Consider the following 24,491-nt stretch of genomic DNA (forward strand, 5'->3'; position numbering starts at 1 on the left):
TTTAGCTTCTAACTTTTTTCTTAAAATTATTTAGCTTTTTGCTCAAAATATTAACTGAATATTTGAATGAAAAACAAAAACAATGCGGCGGGTTTTCATTTAAAAAAAAACTTACCCTCCTAATATGTATGCAAATATTCAAATTCATCTGCATCTAAACACACCCTTTCAATAGTTAGTCCGGGGCACGAAAAAGTACGTTTTGCGATGATGAAGTAGTACAAACATGTCGAACATGTTTGCTTTTCCCTAGTTAGAAAACACAGAGAAAGGCTTCCAAGGCTTCGACTTTATGCGATATCTGCGAGGGTAGACTGATTTTGAGCTCTTTCGGCACTCACATCACCTTCCGGAATGAGCGACCGGGAAGTAATAGTTGCAAGATGGATGGGTCGACGCTTGACGGATGTGTCGATAGATGGTTCTTTCATGCAGGGCGCCAGCATAAAGCGGAACTAGCATTAAGGAAGCAGTCGAATGTCTGTTAAACTTCTTTGGGTACCATGCCATATTGATATTGCAGGCAATAGTGTTACGGAGAAGTTGGCCAGGAAAGGTACCCTGGAATTGGACTCACCTGGTAAAAAGTGGGAGTACTTTCTCTTTGGTAAGTTTAGTGGGAGGATACTAAAGTACATATTTATGGGTTTTCACGCGATGTGGTTAAATATCACACCGAATCCCCACTGCTTACAGAACAATAAGGTGGAACCAAAACTTTATCTTAAGCTGCCTAGATTTAGTGAAGGTACGAAAAATATTTACTGAAGTACAAACAAGTTGTATTTTTACAAGAATGCATACTTTTTATCTTAAAGATTGTCATTGTTATGAAGTTATAATGACGAGCAAAAATATTTGATATGCTAATTTAGATATTTTTCTTAGTCATAGCTAAAATTTAATTTAGCTCTTTAGCTTTGTTTTTTGCCTATTTAGCCTTTTCTCTGACAAAGTTCTGGCAACACTGCTCTTGTGCATACCTACATATACATATACTAAATAAATTTTAGGGAAAATAATTAAATTTCATTTGGTCTAATAGCGGTCTAAGTGCATAAAAGACGGAGCGCTCGCCCAAGCTCAAGTACAGTTGTTTAAATTACCACCTAGTAAATTTTTTGTTGAAATTACCAATGTAAACAAATAAATAAAAATTTCACTTTCGGTTTTTTTGTAGCCGTCATCGATTCGCAAACATTGTTGTTGCTTTCTAGAGCAAAATTTTTGTTAATCGACCGAAACTCAAATATATCGAGCAGAGAAGTGGCGAATCGATGACGGCTTTTGTAATTCAAATTGTTAGATAAAGAATGCAGGAGCACTGTTTCGTCATTTGAAACAAATGCGTTCAGCTGTGGAAAGAATATATTCCTAAATCAATTTGAATAAAATAAGAAATAAACTAGAAAATCCAGCACTGTCTGGCATACACAGCAAGAAGCAAGATATTTTTAATTGGAAAACGCAAAAATAGGAACTACTAAGTCGGGGATGCTCTCTCTGTTGCTCGTATTAACGACTTTCGGTTTCGGCCGGAAGTGAGTTAAACTGACCGAAAGTCCACTTTTCTAAATGGGACTTACATACATGTTTTACCCTAGACGCGAATTTTGGGGATGAAAATATCTAAGTTTGGTTTAAACTGTTTTTCTCGGAAGTGCCTTTTTCAACCTCTCAATGATCCTCCAACTTCAATTCGTGCTGGACTTCTAAAATACACGAAAATATCCTTATAGGAAAACGAAAAAAATTGAATTGCTAAGTCGGGGATGATCTATCTTTTAATCGTATTACCGATACCCGGTTTTGACCGGAAGACGTTACTGTTACAACTCACTTTTACTTTTTCAAATTATTTGTATGTATTGCCGTCAAATACTTTTTGAAATCCTTAAGAGCTGTTTTAATATAATTTTCTCTACTTCACAAACCCTCAGATTTTTCAATGGGATTAACATCTAGATAATGTGACTGCTAATCTAATTGGTGTTGACTGGACTATTAGTCATCAATATTACTATCGCTGAAGACTGTCTAAAGTTACATGGAATTTGATATCTTTGAATAAAGGAAATCCGCTGAACACCTGAAAACCTTGGTGTGTAGTTCTGATATGAGACGGACAGGCATTCTGATCCTTTGCGATTCCGATTCTGACCGCCTTTACTGTACATATGCATCTGTATCTATCATCAGGAAACTAATGAAATGAATAAAAGTGAAACAAATAAAAAAATTAAAAGAGTGGTATTTGCCGAAAAAAATCCATGGTTTATTATAATTTGGTTATTTGCCGCAAAAATTTCGTTGCCGAATAATTCTTGCTTGGTTTTTAAACACAAACAGCTAAAATAACACTGCCACAAACCTACACTGAAAAATTCGAGAAATAAAACAAATATAAACTTACAATGCATGTAGAACCATATTTTAATTAAATCTACTTTTTGTTTTTATCTATTAATAACTATTTTTGCTGTACATCGATAATATAAATAATCAATATGTTAATAGAAAATCTGAGGAGCCTCCAATCAAGATATGACACCAATTTTTTTTAACACCTAATTTTAGTTTATTGCGCCAAATCATGACTTAACTAGTAGATTTTTTGGTTTGTGCTTTAATTTTTATCTTTTTCTTTTAAGAAATACCATCTTTTGATTCGACCACCCTTATTTGGTATGGTTCGTTTATATTTTAGTACAATTACTCAAACTTTAGAATCCTGGTATAATGTGGTAGGCCTCCAAAGTGCTGATTGTTAAGTAAAAAATCCAAAGTGAAACGAGGATAATGCAATGAAACCACTTCAGATTGACGGGTCCACCAAGCTCTCCGCCTATCGATTTTTCACGACGGAATATTATCACAACGAACGCGACAGATGTTTCTATGAGAAAAAGTGTCGTTGAGAAGAGTAGCCTGTAGAATTGTGATTTCAATTTTAAAATAAACATTTTATATTTTTATATAATCAAGTTTTTGAAATAGTTCAACATTTAACAAGGTTTCAAAAGTTTCAACACATGTAACGCGATTGACTGCATCCAACTCTTCTTTTTCTCTACTTACATGAGCAAATCTCACGAGTTGTATTTTAGTGTCCTTCACTTGCCAAAAAAAAGCTAAAGCATTCTTCCTGCATACATATATGTATTTCACTCAATGGAATTCCAGATATAAGCATAATAAAAAATAAATCCAGTATTTCAACAATTTTAGCCTTAAAACATTTAATTAGGCGAAAAAGTACCGAAATTACTCAATTTTTCATTGCCATTCGAAAAGTTATAATTGTTTTTTTTTTATAACTTTGCGTAGTTTTCAAATAGACTGTTCATATTGGAGGCAATAGACTTTGGCATCAAATTTAACATATTTGTGAAATTTAAAGAGTGTGCAACTAAATTAAAAAAATGCCAGTATGCAGAATATCTCCGCACCTATTTAATAATTTTTGAAATTTTACAATTTTTTTTTATTTTAATAATTTTAGGTACTTCAAAATGTTAAAATAAAACAGTGAAGAGTTCTGACCAAAATGAACAAATTTAGTGTAATAAAACCAGTGTGTTACCAAATGAAAAATATTACATTACGTAAACGATGACTATGATTTGAGAAACTAAAGTTTCATGTTTACAATTTTTATTTGAGAAGAATTTAATTGAAGAAAGTAATATATATATGTGTGCATAAGGAATACTGTGTCAAAATCTAAGACGCTAATATCTCATTACTTTTAAATAATATGGCTTTTAAGTTAAGGCGTGCAAGTAAACGTATTAGATGAATGCGTATGGTGTTACGGGACGTATACGTTACATACGCACACCTATGCATGTATGTATGTAGTATATCTAAAGTACGATCAACTCAAAACAAAGTGTGTGCAATTTTTTTGCATAAATCTTTTTTTTTTCTTCATGATTATATATATACATTAACTAAAAAACTACTGTTATACCTGTTACGATTCGCAAGCAGTTAAATTTCCCTCTATGAATTTTGAGTTAGCTCAATTTAGATCTAGGTAGCACGAGTGATTATTTTTACTTTTTTTAGCATTTATTTTTTAAATTTTCACTTAAATACATTTCCACGTTGATATCTTGTTCTTTAAGCAAAACTGCAAATAATGCATTTTCTAAGATAGTAAGTGTGCCTCCATTTTCGACCAAAAACACATCTTTGTCGAAAAATGTAACAACTCGTGAGATTATGTACATATGTTATAACAGATTGTTAGTCTGAGTCAAAACAAAGAGGGCTCTCCAATTTCATTCATTCTCTTCACCTACATACATCGACGAACAAAAGTATTGGCATAGCAATTTTTTCGCAAAACATGCAAAGTTTCTCATTCTAATTTATTTTCGATAATTTTTTGTCAAAATGTAGTTTATACTACACCAAAAAACATACAAATAAAATCTCTTAACTTTGTGCAAAACTCAGGAAAATTCAATAAACTTGCATACTAATTTGCAACTTTCTATTCAGATTCTTTAGAAAAATTCCAAATTCATTCAGTTTTCGCATAACAATGGGCAAGTGTGAGGTATACATGCCAGATCGAAATAAAATAAATCGATTTTTGAATCGATTCGAATCGGAAGAAAAAGGTTAATGTAGAAGAGATCGTTAAAAAATTCGGAAAAGTTAAGAAAATATTTTTTGAACAAAACTTAGTTTCCAACGCATTGACGCAAGTTTTATCTTATTCTCATGGTCGAATCCGGAAATATAAAGGCTTCAACCCACAGTAGTTTTAAATAAGCTTAAATTTTTAATAGCCGTTGTTGTATTTTTTTATAGCGGTGGCAACCCCTTTAAAAATCTTTTAAAACCTCTTCAAACGCTTTCAGTTTTGAGGAAGAAACTTAAATTTTTTATTAACCTTTAAATAATTTAAAATTTTCAAATATCTGGCAACCCCAATTTTAAAAAAATGATTACCCAATACCCACAGAAATAATCGAGTAGAATGAAAAAAATGGGCACCTCTATTGAGCTGTTCGTGCGTGATGTGGTTATGAAAACTTAAAATAACTAATTTTGTTGCCCAACAGATAGGATTATCGGTTAATTTTATGTTCAATGTTGAAGAAATAGTAAGAGTATTTAAGCTAGCTAAAACGTACAATCGGCAATCTTCCTCAATCGCGTTACATGGTGTAGAATCTCCTGTTTCATATTTTTTACATACAGGTATGTTCTGAAATCGGTACGCTTTGCTGAATAATTAAGTTTATTTCTGATGAAAAGATTGAACATTTTATATTAAAACCATAAAAGAAAAGTCAGCTATGTTATATCGGTGACATTTAAAAAAATCAACGGAAATAACGTCAATTGACACTATTTCGCATACTGGTGCGAAATAAAATCATTTGACATTATTACTCCCTTTTCGAAAGTGAAATAAAATCCGTTGAAATTATTGCTCTTTCAAAGGTTAAATTTGCATATCGTCGCAGCGGCCTGCGTCCGCGCGCCACACAGGCACACGCAGGTAGATTTATTTTTTGTATACTTTTTATTTAAATTTTTAAGTAGTTCATATATTTTAAATTTTTATATTTGTAAGCTATTGGACGATTTTTGCTGTGTTGGCAACCAGAGCATTTTGCATCAGCGCGATTTTGCACAATTTTTCAATAGCATTCTGCACAAAGCGTTTTATTAGCTTTGAATTTAATAGTGTTCATCAGTGCTGCCAAGTTTTGAATTAGAAAAAGCACTAGAATCCAAAAAATTCGCGTTTTTTCTCGAAAAAGCACCAGCAAAAAAAAATAATATTGTAGGGATGCCCATTCAAATTAGTAAAAATCAATGTTTCTTTCTCGACGGTCGAATTATATATATTCTATTTAGTATAAACTCAAATATTTTCGTCCAAGTGACGTTAAGTTTCTTGTTCTTATTTTCTCCTTTGCAGCTAAGTCCAGCGTTCCGTTTCGCTTAGATGTAAGCAAAATTCATAAATTTTTCTTGACTGTTTAAATGTTAAAATTTTCTTCGTTTTGCTTAATTTTTTCTACAATTCCTATCAAACGAAAACAAAAACAAGAAATGAAGTTTCATGAACTATGTGTTAGTTTAAATCTACATTGCAGTCTCTTATGATCTAGCAAACTAAAGGAACATAAAGAATATTTTTTCCGACCGCCTAACGCCTGAAATATAACGAAATTTGATTTCCCTTTTTAATGTCTCATATTTGAGCGTATTATCAAGGAGATGCTGCTGCTTTTTTGAATAGTCGTAAAAATATATGACAAGTTCAGCCCAAGCTGAAGGTCGATTTATGGTTCCAGCAATTCCGAATTACCGAATGTTATTCTGACATGACTGAGAGTGCTGCCACATATTTTGTTGGTAAACATATGCTTTTTGAATAAAGAAAATCAGTAAATTTAGCGCGAAAAGCACCAAGTTGGCAACAGTGGTGGCCTTTCAATAGTGTTTGCTTTATTTTTGGAATCGAAACATGCATTCCAGCTCTTTGGTTTTTCGCATCGTGTTTTTATTATATTCGTAATTTTAAGTTTTCTCATAAAATCGATTGGTGGTGGTTCTTGATTGTGTTGATTAATAGCACTGAGGATTTGGCAATAACCTCTTTCATCTATGGAAACACCTATGGGGCAATTTTTATTGTAACATTCATATCTCACGTATAATGCAAGAACAACATTTTTTGATTTGAATCGAAATATGTTAAGCATTCTGGACGCTATATACTTTTGATATGAAAAAAAAAATAAAAATATTTACGAAATCGTACCGATTTCAAATCGTCCCAATTTCAAAACATACCTGATAGTAGTAATAAAGGTTAACTTACGATCCGATAGGTACAATGAATTGATTTCCATGGAAAGCATGATAAATAGCTGCCATAGACCAAGCTATACCGATTCCAAGAAAAACATTTACTGCATTGCTACCTGTCACATTACCAATAGCATTGTCAGCCGTCTTGTCATGCACAGCGGCTACTTTACTCGCGAACGTATCTATAAGGTAAATATATGTAAGTAGCAACATATTTACTACACCGTGCGAAAATCATACCCACAAAAATGAATAATAATAATAGATTGGCGCTTTCACACATGTTAGTGTTTGGCCGAGCTTCTCCTCCCATTTGTGGAGTGCGCCTTGATGTTGTCACACAAAGGGGAGGGACCTACAATTTTACGCCGACTCCGAACGGCGATTGTATTTTAATGGGAAGCTGTTTTTCATGACAGAAATATACTCGAAGGTATACCATTGCCTGCCGAGGGGCGACCGCTGTCAAGAAAAAACCTTTTTTCTATATTTTTTTGCGATGTTGCTTTGACCAGGGCTTGAACCCAGCCCTGCGGAGTGGAAGCGCGCACTGGTTAGCACTACACCACAGCGGCCGCAAAAATGAATTTTCTCGCAAAATTAGGGACCATATATATACTTAGCAACGTTTTTAGTATTTCTCTGAGTGGTCAGGATTTCTTCACCGGCGCTGTGATATTTCCAGGATATTATTCAGCGTATGCAGCGCAATGTACATGTAGAATATCAATATGGGTACCAAATGAAAGGTAAAATTCTGTAGAATTGAAAAAGATCTAAAATTTCGTCCTTCTAACTTTATTAGTTTAGGATAAAAAATAGTAATTAAAAAGGGACAATCCCAAAAACTCTTCGCCCTTGTGAGACAAAATTTATTTTTGTTTTTAATATGTAGAGTTTTTTCTTTCATTCGGTATTCACATTATTATTGTGCGTTGCACTGAATTTTTAAAATCACACATCAAGGCGAATTCATATAAGGTGGTGGCGATAGTACAAAAACAAAAAATTACATATATTTTGTTTTTACTTTCGGGAAAGAATATACAAACACCCTAAAATATAAGTCATTGACATTTGTGTGCCAAGGCAAATTAATTCAACTGTTCTAGTAACTCCACCAAGGCGAATTCATATAAGTTCGTAGCAGAAGTACAAAAACATAAAATTACATTAACATATTTCACGCACAGTAACAGTATGAATTACAACAACCATATCATTTTGACATTCAGCAAAACAGCGGCAAAAATCCACTTAGTCCGGTAAGACCACCTTTTATGAAATCGTATTGAATCATATTTTTAAAAGCTTCAAAGTAATTAAAAAAAAAATTATAATAACGTCAGAGAGACAAACATAAAGCGCTGGTTTATTATACATATTTGGTCCGTAGTTTCGGGAGTATGTATATTGATTTTTTTGTGTGTTTTGAAATTTTTTGATTTTTCTCGCACAGTGTCAGGTACATATGTAACTATAGTACTTATCAGAGAACAGCTTTGAGTATGATCGAGCCGTTTTGATCACACTCACTAAAAATCAAGCACAAGCGAACGCCACACTCGGCTATTATGTGTTCGATCGAGATGCATACCCGACAGCTGCTTTGGTTACGAACGAGTCTGTTCGATCACCCTCGCTATAAATTGAGCACAAGCGAACACCACACTCGGACACCCGCAGCTAACCCGAAAATTTGTGTAACAATGAAACGGACACCCGAACATTGCGATAAAATGCAGGACAACAAAGAAATTTACGCTGAAGGTAACTGGCGCCAATATGTTCCCACAAAGCATACGAAAATGTTGTTGCTTTGTGCTTGTGCATACGCAATGAAAAAATTAGAAGCGAAGTAGACAAAAATGTTTTTGCATCTATTTCGTATAGTTTCGCGTGGAAAGCTGTGTGTGTATATATTAGAACACAGCCTAAAACTATGTAGGTACATAAGTACTTTTACAAAAAATAAATGTGCACCGAGTGTATAGGGCTTGGGCATTGCCGATCTACACACATTTATACCTAAATGGATGTAGGCGTCGTGATGCCGCATTTTGTATGAGCAAAAATATAAGAAATGGTTAAATGTACACTTAAACAAACTACCGAAAAATTCAACCTTCTCTTTACCCTCTACGCACAAAAACTAAGAACACCGCGATGAGAAGGCAACATTTTTTGTAGAAACAAAAACGTCATAAGCCAATCAAGAAAATTTTGTGCACACTCGGGTTGAAACTCGAACACCCGGGTATATTGAGCTGCAAAGCACCCGAACCCAATCAAGTATGTATGAAAAGCAATCGGGTGTTGTGGCCAACATGTTCGTCTTGAGCTCAGTCGATAACGAACAATACTTCTGCTCGTATACAGAGAACGATGCAAAACGGGTTTTGTTAGATGATCGAGTATACACGAAAATCATGCACCCGCTGCAGATGTCTGGTACGTATTTATTAATTCTTTTAATTAACTGAGTGAATCAGATTTTAGTTTATAGTTTATAATTTACCTGGCAAACTGGTACCGAGCGCTACAAAGCATATAGCTGTGACCGAATCGAGTACACCCAGCGTACAACCGAAATGCGATGAGACATCGCCGAGCACAGCTGTACATATCGCTATTAGAATTATTGAAACAAAGAAACACGGATATCCATCATGCAGCTCTGAAATTATAAGATAGTTACTCAGCTCGATGCTGCAACGATAATAAATTAGTTAGCATATCGATGCATTATGTAAAACAGTCTTGACTCAATTAAAAAACCAGTTTTCGTGCCGGGAGTGCAACTACACATTAATGGCGCTTACCACAATTATATGCCACCCGCATATTGGCAAATTTTGATTATTAATTTTTTTATTAATTAATTTTAATTATTTTTGTAAAAAATATACTTAATTCTTTCACAAAAACTGTATAAATCCAAATTTACAAGTTTGCGAAATATAAAAAAAAAATCAACAAACGTTCGTAAAAATGTCTAGGTTTTTAATTAAATTTTTTAAAAAGATTTTGAGTATGCTCTTTTATAGCCTATTCACGTCTAGTATAAGAAAGTGGAAGTTTGAATTAGCTAGGACTTACCATTTATTTTTTTAAATTCTGTTTATTGAAGGTATTGCTCATTTTATCTATATAAAAAAATCGTGGTATACGTTCGTATAATTATGATAAGCGCTATATATATTTTAAAAGCTGCTAAGTGAGGAATGACGCAGAAAGCCGTAAGACGCCCTACTTTCGACGATAGCCCCTGCGAACTTATTTAAGACTATGGTTTGAGAACAGAAGATCAGGAAGGACCTTGCAATGCCCCCTAGAACTGTAACGCGAAAGAGCGCAAGTTTCATGTCGAATTTGCGGTGGGAGGGAGATTCCGACGTCAAATACTTTGTGGGCGTATGAAAGGAAGGTGTCTTTGATCCTATCATCGGAAAATTTATTCTCTATGACAAAAAGTGCGACAATGGACCGAGGCTAACGACAACACAGTGGCCCAAAATATCGTTGCCTGCAGCACAAGGTTGGAGCATAAAGGGATTCATTAGTCTTAATTGCTATCAACAGATCGAAAAAATTTATCATGTTGTCTTAGACGAACGATGTGTTTCCAGTTTGCCTATGTCTAGGGTGACCAGATGAGTCGAAAGAAAAATCATCAGAGTGTGGTCACCCTACCTATGTCCCATTTACGTTGTTCCAGTAGCATACCAGGCCAGCGCTGGATCTTTACTGGCGTAATTTAAACAAGCACTGCCATTAGTGAAATCCCGTAAAAATAACTGGATGGTTAGAGTACTTTTCAAACCAGTGATCACTTTCCAGTACAGCGGTAAACGTGTACAAAGGTGGCTAATTACGTACATACGATCCCAGGATATGAAATTGACTTGGATCACTATTTTGTTGCAGCCGCGATAAGCACGAGGACTTGGACAAACAGCAACTGTCATCTAGAAGAGAGCGAAGAAGAAGATAATCGAAATTGTTCGACCAAGCAACATAGGATGTACATACATACATACAAAATAGACAAAATATCCCCCGCAATAAATGCATCAGAATAGCGCAAAAACACGCTCATTGATTCCTAAACAACAACTAAGAAGCACTGCAACCAACCAACTAACCAAATCCATATAATATGTTAGCTTTCGTTCTCGACTTACTTGCTGGCGGAATTACCGCAAAACAAATTTTCCAGAATATTGAAATAAAATGCATGAAGTATTCGCCTCGGCTGGGCCCGACTTTCTCTTCGATATCTTCATCTTCATCAATCTCTACTTCGTCTTCGTCATTATCCTCTTCACTATTAAAGTCACCACTACCTATTCGTAAGAAGTAAGCTCGGCTGTGTATACAAAACTATACTAGAGATTGCACAATCATTAAAAAATTATTACCTGAAACGGTTAAAGCATCCACAAACTGCTCCTTCCATGAAGTGGTACCAATCAGCTTAGAAGCATTCGCTGTTTTGACTAACTTGTTCACCGTTTGCTGTTATCGAAAATTACTACTATTAAAAATATATATATTTTAAAACCCAATTTAATTAAATGCAAGCTTACTGTGAATTCCTCGTTTGCAGTAATATGACATTCAATTTGTTTTATATCATCTGATAATTTCGGTTGTCCTGATACAAGAATTCTTACCCGATTAGTCCTTTCTTCTTCTCGTTTTAGTTTAACTTCGTTTACTCGAGAGTACAATGGATCCTCTGAGAGAGGGAGAGAGAGAGAGAGAGAGTGACAGTTAAAACGAATTGTGATGTTAATTTTTTCGCTTTTTACGATCCCGGGATTTTCGGGATGTCGGTATCACAATCCCGGGATTTAGATATTCTTTATTTTTCAACAACTTCAATCGAAAAAATTGCTTCTATCTCTCTAAATGGGTTTGAAATCTACTTTTTTATTTAAAGTGGCGTTTTTATTTTTTCTCTGACGTCAGGATTTTTTTTAAAGGACTTTGTAATTTCAAAGGTATGATTAATTCCAAAAATTATTTAAAATCTTCAATGTAATGTAGAATAAAAATATGGTACAAAATGAAAGAGGAAATTTCGTTAGAATTAAAAAAAAAATTGTTTGGATTCACAAGGACGAAAAGGTAAATTTTTAAACTGATAAAGTTAGAAGGACGAAATTCGAGGATGTTATCGAGTTTATATAAGTCGTTAACATATGTTTTTTTTCAAAACCAAATATTGCGAAATTTCAAGGATACAATTTGAAAATGACATTTTCAATACTTGCCAATCCGTATACACCAAAAAATTACATCTGATTTAATTCCACATAATTTCCTCTTTAATTTGATAGCCATTCTTCTTCTCTAAGCAAATTTTACTGATTTTTTTTAAATCGTTCTTGAATTACTGACGGCAGAGTGATACCCTAAAAACGCAAGTTTACTATATTTGGCCCATGGCTTCGTGAATACATTAATTTTTGTGTGTAAAATTCACTCTTGCATATATGTATAATGCGCTAGACATTTATAAAAAATAAATATTAATTATTAAACGAAGAAAGAAATTCAGCCAACACTGGTCATGAAAAGGATTTTCTATTATTGCCATCACTGCAAATTAAAAATCCCGAAAATCCCGGGATTATTTGCCAAGAGCCCCGGAATTTCCGCGACCTAAAAAAGGCAGTGCTGCTTTCGGCTATGGCATAGCGAAAACAAATTCAAAAAAGCAACGCGAATTTTGCATAAAATGTTAATTTGCCTGACAACATGTAAATATGCAAAAATACGCACATAAAATGGATTCCGCAATAAAATAAAAGTTTTTATCAATGTTATTGTGGCTTGTTAACATTTTATTTTTAATATTTTTATTGAGCTTTGTACCACGATTGTTTATTAGGAAAAATTGAAAAAGCAACAAAGTCTAAGCGGTAGAAGTTATAGCACTATTTCGGAGATCACCACATCTCCTCATCAGACTTCTTTTTNCCTGCTGGAAGTCTAGAAAAAGAAGTCTGATGAGGAGATGTGGTGATCTCCGAAATAGTGCTATAACTTCTACCGCTTAGACTTTGTTGCTTTTTCAATTTTTCCTAATAAACAATCGTGGTACAAAGCTCAATAAAAATATTAAAAATAAAATGTTAACAAGCCACAATAACATTGACAAATACATAGTTTAGGAAGAGCCTGCCTGAAACTATACAAAAAAGCAAATAAGCAAATGGATGTATAGAATTGACAACAACAACCACGCTGTCGAGTTTAAATAGCGGCAAATCAGCTGCACTTGATAGTAGTTGGTTGAATAAGGAAAATGAATTAGCAACAAGAGTTTACGGGATGTACATAGCTCAGTGGTTAACGCTTCTGACTTTGAACATCGAATTCGCAGGTTCGATTCCTGCTGAAGTCTAGGAAAAAGAAGTCTGATGAGGAGATGTGGTGATCTCCGAAATAGTGCTATAGCTTCTACCGCTTAGACTTTGTTGCTTTTTCAATTTTTCCTAATAAACAATCGTGGTACAAAGCTCAATAAAAATATTAAAAATAAAAGTTTTTAATACACAAATATAGTACATATATTTTGTTTACCAGTATTCCAACATAAACATTAATTTGCATGGAAATCTGCTCCCTGGCGATGAGTTTTGTCATTGGCGTGGGAATAGTGCGGTAAGCAAATTAGTAGGATTAAAATAAAATTGCTCGACTCACTTTTAAATATTTGAGCTGTATAAAAAATTACTTAGATTCATTAGGAGAAGACGTCCCTCTTATGCCAGAAGTTTGAATGTTCAAATTTACCAATTTTGAGTTATTGGGTTAACTAGATTAGCCTTTGGATATTCTATGTTATACCAAAACCCAGAATACCATGTGTACACGAAATCACATATTTTACAATATCATTTACATGACTGTAGAGTTAAGACTCATAAAACAAAACTTTAAAACTTGATTTCCCAAGAATTTCATTTTTACACATTCATGTTTCTGTCATAAGGGGGACCATATATGCAATAAAAAATATGTGCGTATGGGCGTTTCCACGATGTTGGATCATACGATCTTCTTATTTGGCGCTGTAACCGCCTAAGCGATTTTGGCCGAGTTCAACAAAGCACGCCAGTCGTTTCTCTTCTATGCCAACTGACGCTAATTAGTAATGCTAAGTGAAGCCAAGTCCTTCTCCACTTGGTCTTTCGAACGCAGTGGGGGCATCCCTCTACACACGGAGGTCACTTATGAAAACAACTTTGCTATGGGCTTGAAACACTGGTGTCGGAAAAATCGATGATCAATGACCGGAGGTCATAACGTCACATAAACGGTATTAGAGTACATGTGAAAATTATAGTTTAAAAAACTAAAACCTCGCTATTATAATTTCCACTGGTATTGTCGTCAGGTATGTAACTTGAGAATAGAAATCGCTGCATCTTTTAGGCGCATCAATATTACATAGTTACATCCCGAACTAATAAAAGGGAGGTAAAAATAAAATTATAGTTTAAAAAACTAAAACCTCGCTATTATAATTTCCATTAGTACTGTCGTCAGGTATGTAACTTGAGAATAGAAATCGCTGCATCTTTTAGGCGCATCAATATTACATAGTTACATCCCGAGCTAATAAAAGGGAGGTAAAAATAAAATTATAGTTTAAAAAACTAAAACCTCGCTATTATAATTTTCATTGGTACTGTCGTCAGGTATGTAACTTGAGAATATAAATCGCTGCATCTTTTAGGTGCATCAATATTACATAGTAACATCCCGAGCTAATAAAAGGGAGGTAAAAAATAAACAAAACTCTGCGACTTCTGTGAGGTTTTCCTTTCCTAAAATTCTTTAAATAAAGTAAAATTATGGACAATTACAACTGGTTCATATTTAATCAGAAGCAATTCGTGGTTGGTTTTATTTTGAATTAAAACTAGAGAACGAGCGTGACAGATTTTTCAAAAACTTCGTGTGGAGATTTTACTTAAGCTTTTGGGAATCTTAAACTTTCTTTGGACAAACAAGTTACATTTCAAACAACATATCGATGGCTGAGTGGAAGATCAATCTATCTCGGCAGCCAGTTCAAAAACGCCCTATCTCAGAAAATTTTTCAACAACGCCCTATTTCAGAATTTTATAGCAAAAAAAACCCTATGTTGTTGTTGTTGTAGCGGCTAGAACAACCCCACCCAGATCGGTTGATATCTCAGTCGTTGTCGTCGAGTTCCACTAACGGCAGCCCCAAAAAGCGTGCAGCCTCTATAGGGTCGGTCCACAGGGACGATGCCGTTAGGGTTGTAGGATTTTCCGTTCCTACGACAGCCGGTTCTACGTACCGGAATGACTCAGATTTCACCCGACCAAGGGCTGTTGTTTCGGCGATCTAACCCCGTTTAGGTCGGCGAAGTATCTCAGAAAAACCCCTATCTCAGAATTTGGTTGAAGAACTCCCTATCTCTGCAGCCGATTCAAAAATGCCCTATCTGAGCATATTTTGAAAGTATTTTCGTTTGAGATGGGGCGTTCTTCAACCAAGTTCTGACATAGAGTGTTTTTCAATCAAGTTCTGAAGTAGGGCGTTCGTGAAAAGTTTTCTGAGATATGGTGTTTTCGAACTGGCTGCCGATATAGGTCGACTTCCACTCAGCCAGCGATATAAAAAAAAACACTTTTTGTGCCGAGTGCAATAATTCGTTTGCAATCAGGCTTTAACTGGCTGCGATACGAGTATTAGCCTGCAGATATAAGAAATGTCTATTGCTGCGACTTACCTTCTGCAATCCTCGGTTGGTCAAGATATACTTCGAAGACAACATCTTTTTCAAAGCTATGTTCGTCGATAATTTGAACTTCTATGATTTGCCTAAGGTTTTTTAAATACATACGTATGTAGATGATCAGCATGTGCTAAATACAACTTATTTTACAAATCTACTCACTCAACAACGCCATGTTCAAATACCAGTATGCCGCTCACATCCACGTACTCTTTCCCCGATATTGCCGTTTTCTCTTTGGTATAATAAGGCACGATAACTCTACCAAGTGCGCCCGAATATCGTTTTACAAATATTTCGTAAATTTTCACTGTTTCTGGAATTTGATGTTGTGTTTCCTTGAATCCGAAAATGCCACAGTGATCATCATCCAGGATCATAATGGTTGCCACTTTAGGTGCTACAAGAACAGCTTCCGTACTCGGATTTTTAAGGTGGACATAAAAGTGTTCATCCTCTTCGAAGACATCATCATCAATAATTCTTATTTTAATGGTTTGCAGCTCGATGCCTGGAGCAAATTCAAGCACTCCTCTCACGGCTACATAATCTGTGCCTGCCTTCGCGGTTCCATCTTCCGTGTAGTATTCAACTTTTGTTAAGTGCTTCAAATTTCCGCCCCGAATCACATGCAACTCCACATCTCCGACACTTTCCATCACAGTATAGTGGCCGTGCTCAAAATATATGCACGTCTCGGAGTCATCATAAAGCTCTTCATCCTCCTCTCCTTGCATACGAGCTTCGGCCTTTGTCTCTGAAATTTCCATAGTTGCGAAATAAAGCGCTCTGTTTAGTACGCCTGGCCCCCCAGTTAAACGACGTCCAGTATGAACGCGATAGAAAGCTCTTGACTTACGGCTATCTTTGATTAGTTGCTCCTGCGCCATTGCTTGGATTATTTCCAAATCATACTCTGGATATCTTCGACGCAATTCTTTCAACTTAATAATGTAATCTCGGCGTGTTTCTTCAAATTCGCGCATTTCCGGACTTTCGACTAGATCTTTAATACTTGTTCGTACAGGATCCATGCCTTGTTCGGCCGACTCAACTTTGCCCACAACGATACCACGCTGATTCGTTTCGTACGATTGTTTGTAACATTTCGGACAGAAGAGACGACGCTCTGTAATGTAAGCGTGATACACAAGAATTGGAAAGAATATAAACGTTAGTAATCCCTCCCATATATCAATGACGCCTGGTGAAATATATTTCACTATTAAGCACAACCAAATGTAAGCAAATGTCGACCATACAGATGTCACAACAAAAACTCGAAAATCACGTATCTTTCGTACTTGACCTTTCGGTATTACAACCATACATATAGCAATTATAATGAAAAGGTTATATGCCGCAGAACCAACTATTGTACCTGGACCTAAATCGCCAGCTTCGAAATTCTTCTGAAACATTTCGATTATAGAAAGCAAAATTTCCGGTGCACTCGAGCCCAAAGCCATGAGTGTTAAATTGGCCACTGTCTGACTCCACACACGGACGGATATGGTTTCTTTCTGGCCATTTTTATTAAGTACAGTTACACGTTTTTCACTTGATGTAATGACCTCTATGGATTCCATAAATCGATCCGATACAATGGCAACACCAATGAATAAATAACACATTGCCAGGAAATAAATAATTCCTCGTATTATTCTTTCCGTTTTGGAAACTCCTTCTAAAGGTCGCCAACATTTGAGAATAAGACCATCCTTGCACCTTATAATTCCTTCGTCAAAGTCGGATCGAAAAAATGGATTTATACTATTTCGTTCATTCGATTCGTTTTGTGGAGGTACAGTCGCCTCTGGTTGTGTTGTGCTCGAAATAGGATTAACCATTTGTTTTAAATTTGAATCGTCTGGGGGTGGTACGGGAGTCGTCGGTTTTGCTATGCTTGGTTCCCTATCCGCTAACGGTGATGAAGTTATTGATTTGGGTGTAATATTCCACTGTGTTACTCCAGGCGAGTTCGTTTTTTCTTGTGCCTTGGTTAATCGAAGGAGTAAACAATTCAAACAAACCAAAGCCACTAATTTAGTAAACGCTTTCAATTGGCGACTTCTATCTGAATATACTTTTATCATCGCATCGATTTATAGCACTCACAGAAATAAATCCGAATGGTTTAGGTTTCGAGAACTTGTTACCGTTGTTGTTGTGTACGCGGTCCTTAGCTAACGATCACCGACACTATGTGCCACGAATGGCGTCGAAATGCGCGCAAATACCCGCTTTTTTGGTGTTTCACCTCGTTGTTCCCGCAGTTTGTCCTCGTTTCCGTTTAAAAAATAAGTAGATGAATACCGTTTTGATTAATAATTTTGAATATTTCTAAACTTTTTTCACTGGTTCAATATTTTTATTTTTTTCTCAATTCGACAAGCTTCATGAATGTCGTTTCGACAAATGAAATTAACGAAAAAAATGTGTACTTATCAAGTCAAATATTTTTAATTTATTCTTACAAAAATTTTAAATTGTTAAAATCTATTTGCATGTGAAATGTGAAACCATTTTCCATACAAAATCAGTGATTTAATAGCAGCTTTTAGAACGTTCGTCCAACTCTGCAGCACAACCGCTGATTACTGGGGCCCAGTGTTGTCGTTGAGAATTTTCAAAAAAGTCGCAAAAAAGGGGTAATGGCGAAGAAAAGGGACCATACTATATACAGTTCTTTGGGAAATAGTATTTAAAATTCTACTTTTTAGTAGTTCCTTTGATCGCAATTTTTTAGGAACTTGGTGTAGTTAGAACGATATTAATATTTAAAATTGCTAGATTCGTATAATTTTTGTCCTCAAAATGTAAACAAATAAAAGATATTGTGGTTATCAATGGAAAAAGGCGTACACAAAAATCGNAATGGCGTCGAAATGCGCGCAAATACCCGCTTTTTTGGTGTTTCACCTCGTTGTTCCCGCAGTTTGTCCTCGTTTCCGTTTAAAAAATAAGTAGATGAATACCGTTTTGATTAATAATTTTGAATATTTCTAAACTTTTTTCACTGGTTCAATATTGTTATTTTTTTCTCAATTCGACAAGCTTCATGAATGTCGTTTCGACAAATGAAATTAACGAAAAAAATGTGTACTTATCAAGTCCCATTGAACAGGTAGTATCATAAGAGCAGCTGATTCGTTTATTTTTTGTCAGATTATTTGGTCTCGAAAATATCAAATATTTTTAATTTATTCTTACAAAAATTTTAAATTGTTAAAATCTATTTGCATGTGAAATGTGAAACCATTTTCCATACAAAATCAGTGATTTAATAGCAGCTTTTAGAACGTTCGTCCAACTCTGCAGCACAACCGCTGATTACTGGGGCCCAGTGTTGTCGTTGAGAATTTTCAAAAAAGTCGCAAAAAAGGGGTAATGGCGAAGAAAAGGTCACCATATTATATACAGTTCGTTGGGAAATAGTATTTAAAATTCTCCTTTTTAGTAGTTCCTTTGATCGCAATTTTTTAGGAACTTGGTGTAGTTAGAACGATATTAATATTTAAAATTGCTGGATTTGTATAATTTTTGTCCTCAAAATGTAAAAAAATAAAAGATATTGTGGTTATCAATGGAAAAAGGCGTACACAAAAATCGTATGGAAATGCGATTTTTTATATTAAATAACTTTTGCTGCATTGTCATAATATTGAGCCAAATGGACAAGTACTTATACACGAGAATAGAGTGGCTGCATGCTTAAATTAGGAATTCGCTTATATTATTAAAAAGTTATTCTCAGTCTTATAAGAAATTGCCTTAGTTTACGGCCTTTACTTTTTTATAAGTTCTAATATATATCCAAGCTGTGTGCCGATACAAACATATATTCAGGCCTATAAGCCTGTAGTTATATATTTTTTACATTTATTTTGAAATAGTATGCACGAACGTATTAGAAGTAGTAAATAATTAGTACCTTTTCTACTACTTTAAAATGCGTNACATATATTCAGGCCTATAAGCCTGTAGTTATATAGTTTTTACATTTATTTTGAAATAGTATGCACGAACGTATTAGAAGTAGTAAATAATTAGTACCTTTTCTACTACTTTAAAATGCGTGACAGGAATAGAACTGCCGAAAAAGTGAGGTTAAGTTACTGACAACACCTTATTATTATTACACCATGTTTTTTTTTTAAATGTATTTTTTATTTTTTATTAAACATGCAATGTCATCTTTGTTTTTTTTTTTTGTAACAAAAATGGAAAAGCTTCAGATCGAAAGATATATAATTATTTTTAAATGCCAATACACATACGAATCAGAACGAACGAAGTAATTGGTAATTTGTTGTGTTTTGTGAATCGAAAATGAATGGGTAATTTTTCAAGTCCATGAAAAATGCAATTTTTATGATATCGACAAGTAAAAAAAACACATATGCGCTTATTTAAGATGGAATTGGTCACATGGGGCATTTCATGTCATCGCGGCCACCTCTGTGCGCGACCTATAAAGAGTTGGATGAAAGTTGAAGAGATTGAAAGTCTAGGTGACGTGAATATACATGCGGCATATATTGCCGATATGACGTAGCATTGCCTATTTACACGAGATTTAAATTTTAAGAAAACGTCATGCATACCTTTTTTTAAAGTGCTGTATCTTGGAAACCTTTCAACGAAACTTGATGAAAAAAAATGTATTTATTCCGCCTTATTATGGGCTTTAACTATAAATTTTTCACACTAATGTGCAACGTATAAAAAAAATAAATAAACATTTTTCTTTTTGATTATAGCTTCTTTTTTTTCTATATATAATGTCAACTTTAAGTACCCAAATGGGCGTAATGGGTTACTAAGGCGTATGGACTCTTGGTCGTCTAACGCTCGATCAACATGATAAATAGATATTAAAATTTTATGAAATTGTATGTTTTTGAAAAAAGAAAGGTGTGTAAAAAACAAAAGAAATATGAATAAATCATATTCTGCCTTATCCTGAGTTTCACCTGAAAAAAAAAAAANTTTATTATTATTACACCATGTTTTTTAAAAAAATTTATTTTTTATTTTTTATTAAACATGCAATGTCATCTTTGTTTTTTTTTTTGTAAAAACAATGAAAAGCTTCAGATCTAAAGATATACCACCTCTGTGCGCGACCTCTAAGGATTTGGATGAAAGTTGAAGAGATTGAAAGTCTAGGTGACGTGAATATACGTGCAGCATATATTGCCGATCTGACGTAGGATTGCCTATTTACACGAGATTTAAATTTTAAGAAAACGTCATGCATACCTTTCTTTAAAGTACTGTGTCTTGGAAACCTTTCAACGAAACTTAATGAAAAAAAAAATTATATATTCCGCCCATAATAATGGGCTTTAACTATAAATTTTTTACACTAATGTGCAACGTATAAAAAAAATAAATAAACATTTTTGTTTTTGATTATAGCATTTTTATTTTTATTATTTTTTACATAAAAACACTGTCTATAATGTCAACTTTAAGTACCCAAATGGGCGTAATGGGTTACTAAGGCGTATGGACTCTTGATCGTCTAACGCTCGATCAATATGATAAATAGAAATTAAAATTTTATGAAATTGTATGTTTTTGAAAAAAGAAAGGTGTGTAAAAAACAAAAGAAATATGAATAAATCATACTAACTTTACTAATGGTTTGAAACCACGAAAATCCTTTCAAGGAAATGGCAGTATTGAACTTTGTTGCAAGTTCACGTGGGAAATCTGCATGCGACGGGATTGGAGGAAATTTTAAGAGAATAGCAGCTAGAGCAAGTCTTCAGCTCCCGACGTCACAACAAATGCTTACACCTTAGAGAAAACCAAGAGTGACTACAAAGAAGTTAAGCGAAGCTTCAAGATAGATTCTCAAATACACAATATATTCCAGGAACGCACAAATTTTATGCCTTTATACCAGAAACATCAACAACACATGAATATTCGACCTCCAATGATNACTCTACTAATGGTGGGAAATCTGCATGCGACGGGATTGGAGGAAATTTTAAGAGAATAGCAGCTAGAGCAAGTCTTCAGCTCCCGACGTCACAACAAATGCTTACACCTTAGAGAAAACCAAGGTGTGTGTATGCGTCCAAGAGTGACTACAAAGAAGTTAAGCGAAAGCTTCAAGATAGATTCTCAAATACACAATATATTCCAGGAACGCACAAATTTTATGCCTTTATACCAGAAACATCAACAACACATGAATATTCGACCTCCAATGATAGCTTCGTGGTTAGTCCTTTTATTAAAACAAGAAAAAGGAAAAGTGTGTAAAAAAATAAACCTAATGAATAATAAAGCCAATTCATATTTGTGCCATTTAGTAGAGCTGGAAAACAACCGATGGCACTATCAATAAACATCGATGGTAAATATCGATTGTATTCCAGCTCTACCATTCAGTCCGCAGGCACGGTACGATGGACATCTGGATTTACANTCAATCAATAAACATCGATGGTCACAAATATCGATTGTATTCCAGCTCTACCATTCAGTCCGCAGGCACGGTACGATGGACATCTGGATTTACAGAGCGAGTTTTTCTTTATAGAGCGCCATATTCAGTTTAAAGCAGGGGCACCGCTCGCAGGATGTGACACTTCGCTACGTATGGCCGGTCTTGAGCCATCTACAACGTGTGATAACAACGCCAAAAACCTTGACCTTGTCAAACCACTCTCTTGGTCATGCCTGCCGAATGGACGCAAATGGACGATGGTGGTAGCTAAGGATGAAAATACCAGGTTTATAAGGACTCGGCACTATTGCACTCACCCAAGAAGAAAAAGGAGACCACTGTGCGCAGTGCCGATGCTCGTGTGCATCAAGCCTAACAATCAATATCTGTAAAAACGTCAAGTGCTACTTATCTACAAATGCTCATATGTACATACATTTGTATGGACATACATAATGCTTGAAACATAATACCGGGCGAACGGCGAAGTTCGCCGAATCGGGCGATGCCGTCGTTCACCGCTGGCCTTGCTATTTTGCCTATTTTAACAGAATTAGAGAGTTAGCGAAAACAGCTGATACCATTCCGCCGCACTTATAATTTAGGTGACCATATTTTGAAACACAAAACCATATTTAGAANTGCCGTCGTTCACCGCTCGCCTTGCTATTTCGCCTATTTTAACAGAATTAGAGAGTTAGCGAAAACAGCTGATACCATTCCGCCCCACTTATAATTTAGGTGACCATATTTTGAAACACAAAACCATATTTAGAAATGATGAAATGATAACAAATATAAATATTGTAAATTATTTTATTTTAAACCACTCTATTTTTCAACCAACAAAAATAATTTGTTTTATAAGTTGTTTTCTTCTAAATCTTTGAAAGCAAAGAAACATATGGTCACCTTTGGCATGTACTGCCGCCATCGCCCAGCAGAGCGATAGAAATAAATCCATCGCCACGCTTTGGCTTTGTTCAATTTCATATGGCGGCGGGTGTTCGAATTTTGACAGCGGGAATTTCGCTGTGGTGAGTTCGTCATNCTGTTCAATTTCATATGGCGGCGGGTGTACGAATTTTGACAGCGGGAATTACGCTATGGTGAGTTCGCCGTTCGCCGGCATTGTGTTTCCACGGTAAGTACATAAGTACATATGTATGTAAGTAAGTATGGATGTATACGTCATGCATTTACACAATGTTTTTACCGCAGTGAACTGATCAAGCCGCTTTCCATTCGTGTAGGGTGCACTAGTCTGGGAGCTCTAGAGACTAACTATTTAGAATGTACATACATACATACTTATATTTATATTTAGATACTTACATATGCATGCACACAGAAGAGTTCTCGAGCCACTGTGAGGTACCATGCGCTCAGTACGATTAGTTCGAGTGTGTCGTTTCGCGGGTCGCCATCGGACAATGCGTTGGCACTTTTTGGGGTAGCTAAAATCGTAAAACAAAAATAAAAGTAAAATAGTACACAGTGCACAGTGCAACGGTTGGATGGTTTATCGAGTGTAGTAGTAAGAAACGATTTTGTTACAGTTGTTGTGAAAATGTTATAAAAATAAATACCTTTAAAAAAAGATTATGAAAATAAAAATTAAAAAGTACGCAATCCATAATTGTGATTTAATAAGTTGTGAATATAAAAATAAATAGAGAGCGTCGCGAAATAAAAAATGTTGTTGCTATTTTAATAAATTATAAATAGTTTATTTTCATATATACACATGTGCATACTACGTGTAAAGTGATGCTAGTTCTTTGGCTAATTAATACTGCAATGTTATTAAATTATAATAAAAATACAAAAAAAAGTGTTCTCTAGCTCTTACAGGTCTTCATGGATCCAACTTTAATTGCTGCTAAATTTGTATTCGCTTTCGCTGGATATTAATACAAACTTGTGTTCACATTCCGTTCCTATTGCTATTTAGTTTAAAAACGAATGCAAAATTTAAAATTTAATAGAGATTTATATTTGTTTTTATTTTTTAATGTTTTAAAGCGTTAAAAATTTAAAGCATACATAAGTAAATATAAATAACTTAAGCTAATAAACGACGCTCTACTCGAAACTTGAATTTTGTGTGTGTTCGCCTTTAACGTTTTCTTATTTCGCGTTGCGTCAACGATTTGTTGTCGGAAAACGGCCTCACAAAAGCATCAATTGCTCCTGACTTGCAAAGCCATCTAAACATTAATGTGGTACTAAATAATCATAACTTTATTACCTGACTTCAAAGAGATTTCAATTATTCGACGGCTGCTAAGGTATATCGTTCATTCCATCCAACATTAAAACAACATATAAGTATTTGTTTAAAGAAAACTATAACTACTTGAAAAAAGATACTCATCGTTTTTTTTTTT

At 34.8% G+C, this 24,491-nt stretch overlaps 1 protein-coding gene across 1 annotated transcript; it reads right to left on the bottom strand.

Annotated features, from left to right (window-relative positions):
* Window positions 1–2,723: 2,723 nt before the first annotated feature.
* LOC108367400 (sodium/calcium exchanger 1-like) lies at window positions 2,724–17,482 on the bottom strand. The gene is made up of 8 exons (XM_017622006.1): window positions 15,795–17,482; window positions 15,627–15,718; window positions 11,436–11,587; window positions 11,268–11,364; window positions 11,031–11,192; window positions 9,365–9,523; window positions 6,857–7,028; window positions 2,724–2,928 (listed from the first exon to the last, which is right to left on the bottom strand). Exons 1-8 carry the CDS (start codon window positions 17,480–17,482, stop codon window positions 2,724–2,726), a joined length of 2,727 nt encoding a protein of 908 aa, XP_017477495.1.
* Between the last annotated feature and the right edge of the window lie 7,009 nt (window positions 17,483–24,491).

This window comes from Rhagoletis zephyria, unplaced genomic scaffold (assembly GCF_001687245.7).
Source record: "Rhagoletis zephyria isolate East Lansing unplaced genomic scaffold, Rhagoletis_zephyria_1.1 Rzeph_scaffold_02666, whole genome shotgun sequence".
In the NCBI taxonomy this organism is placed as follows: domain Eukaryota; kingdom Metazoa; phylum Arthropoda; class Insecta; order Diptera; family Tephritidae; genus Rhagoletis; species Rhagoletis zephyria.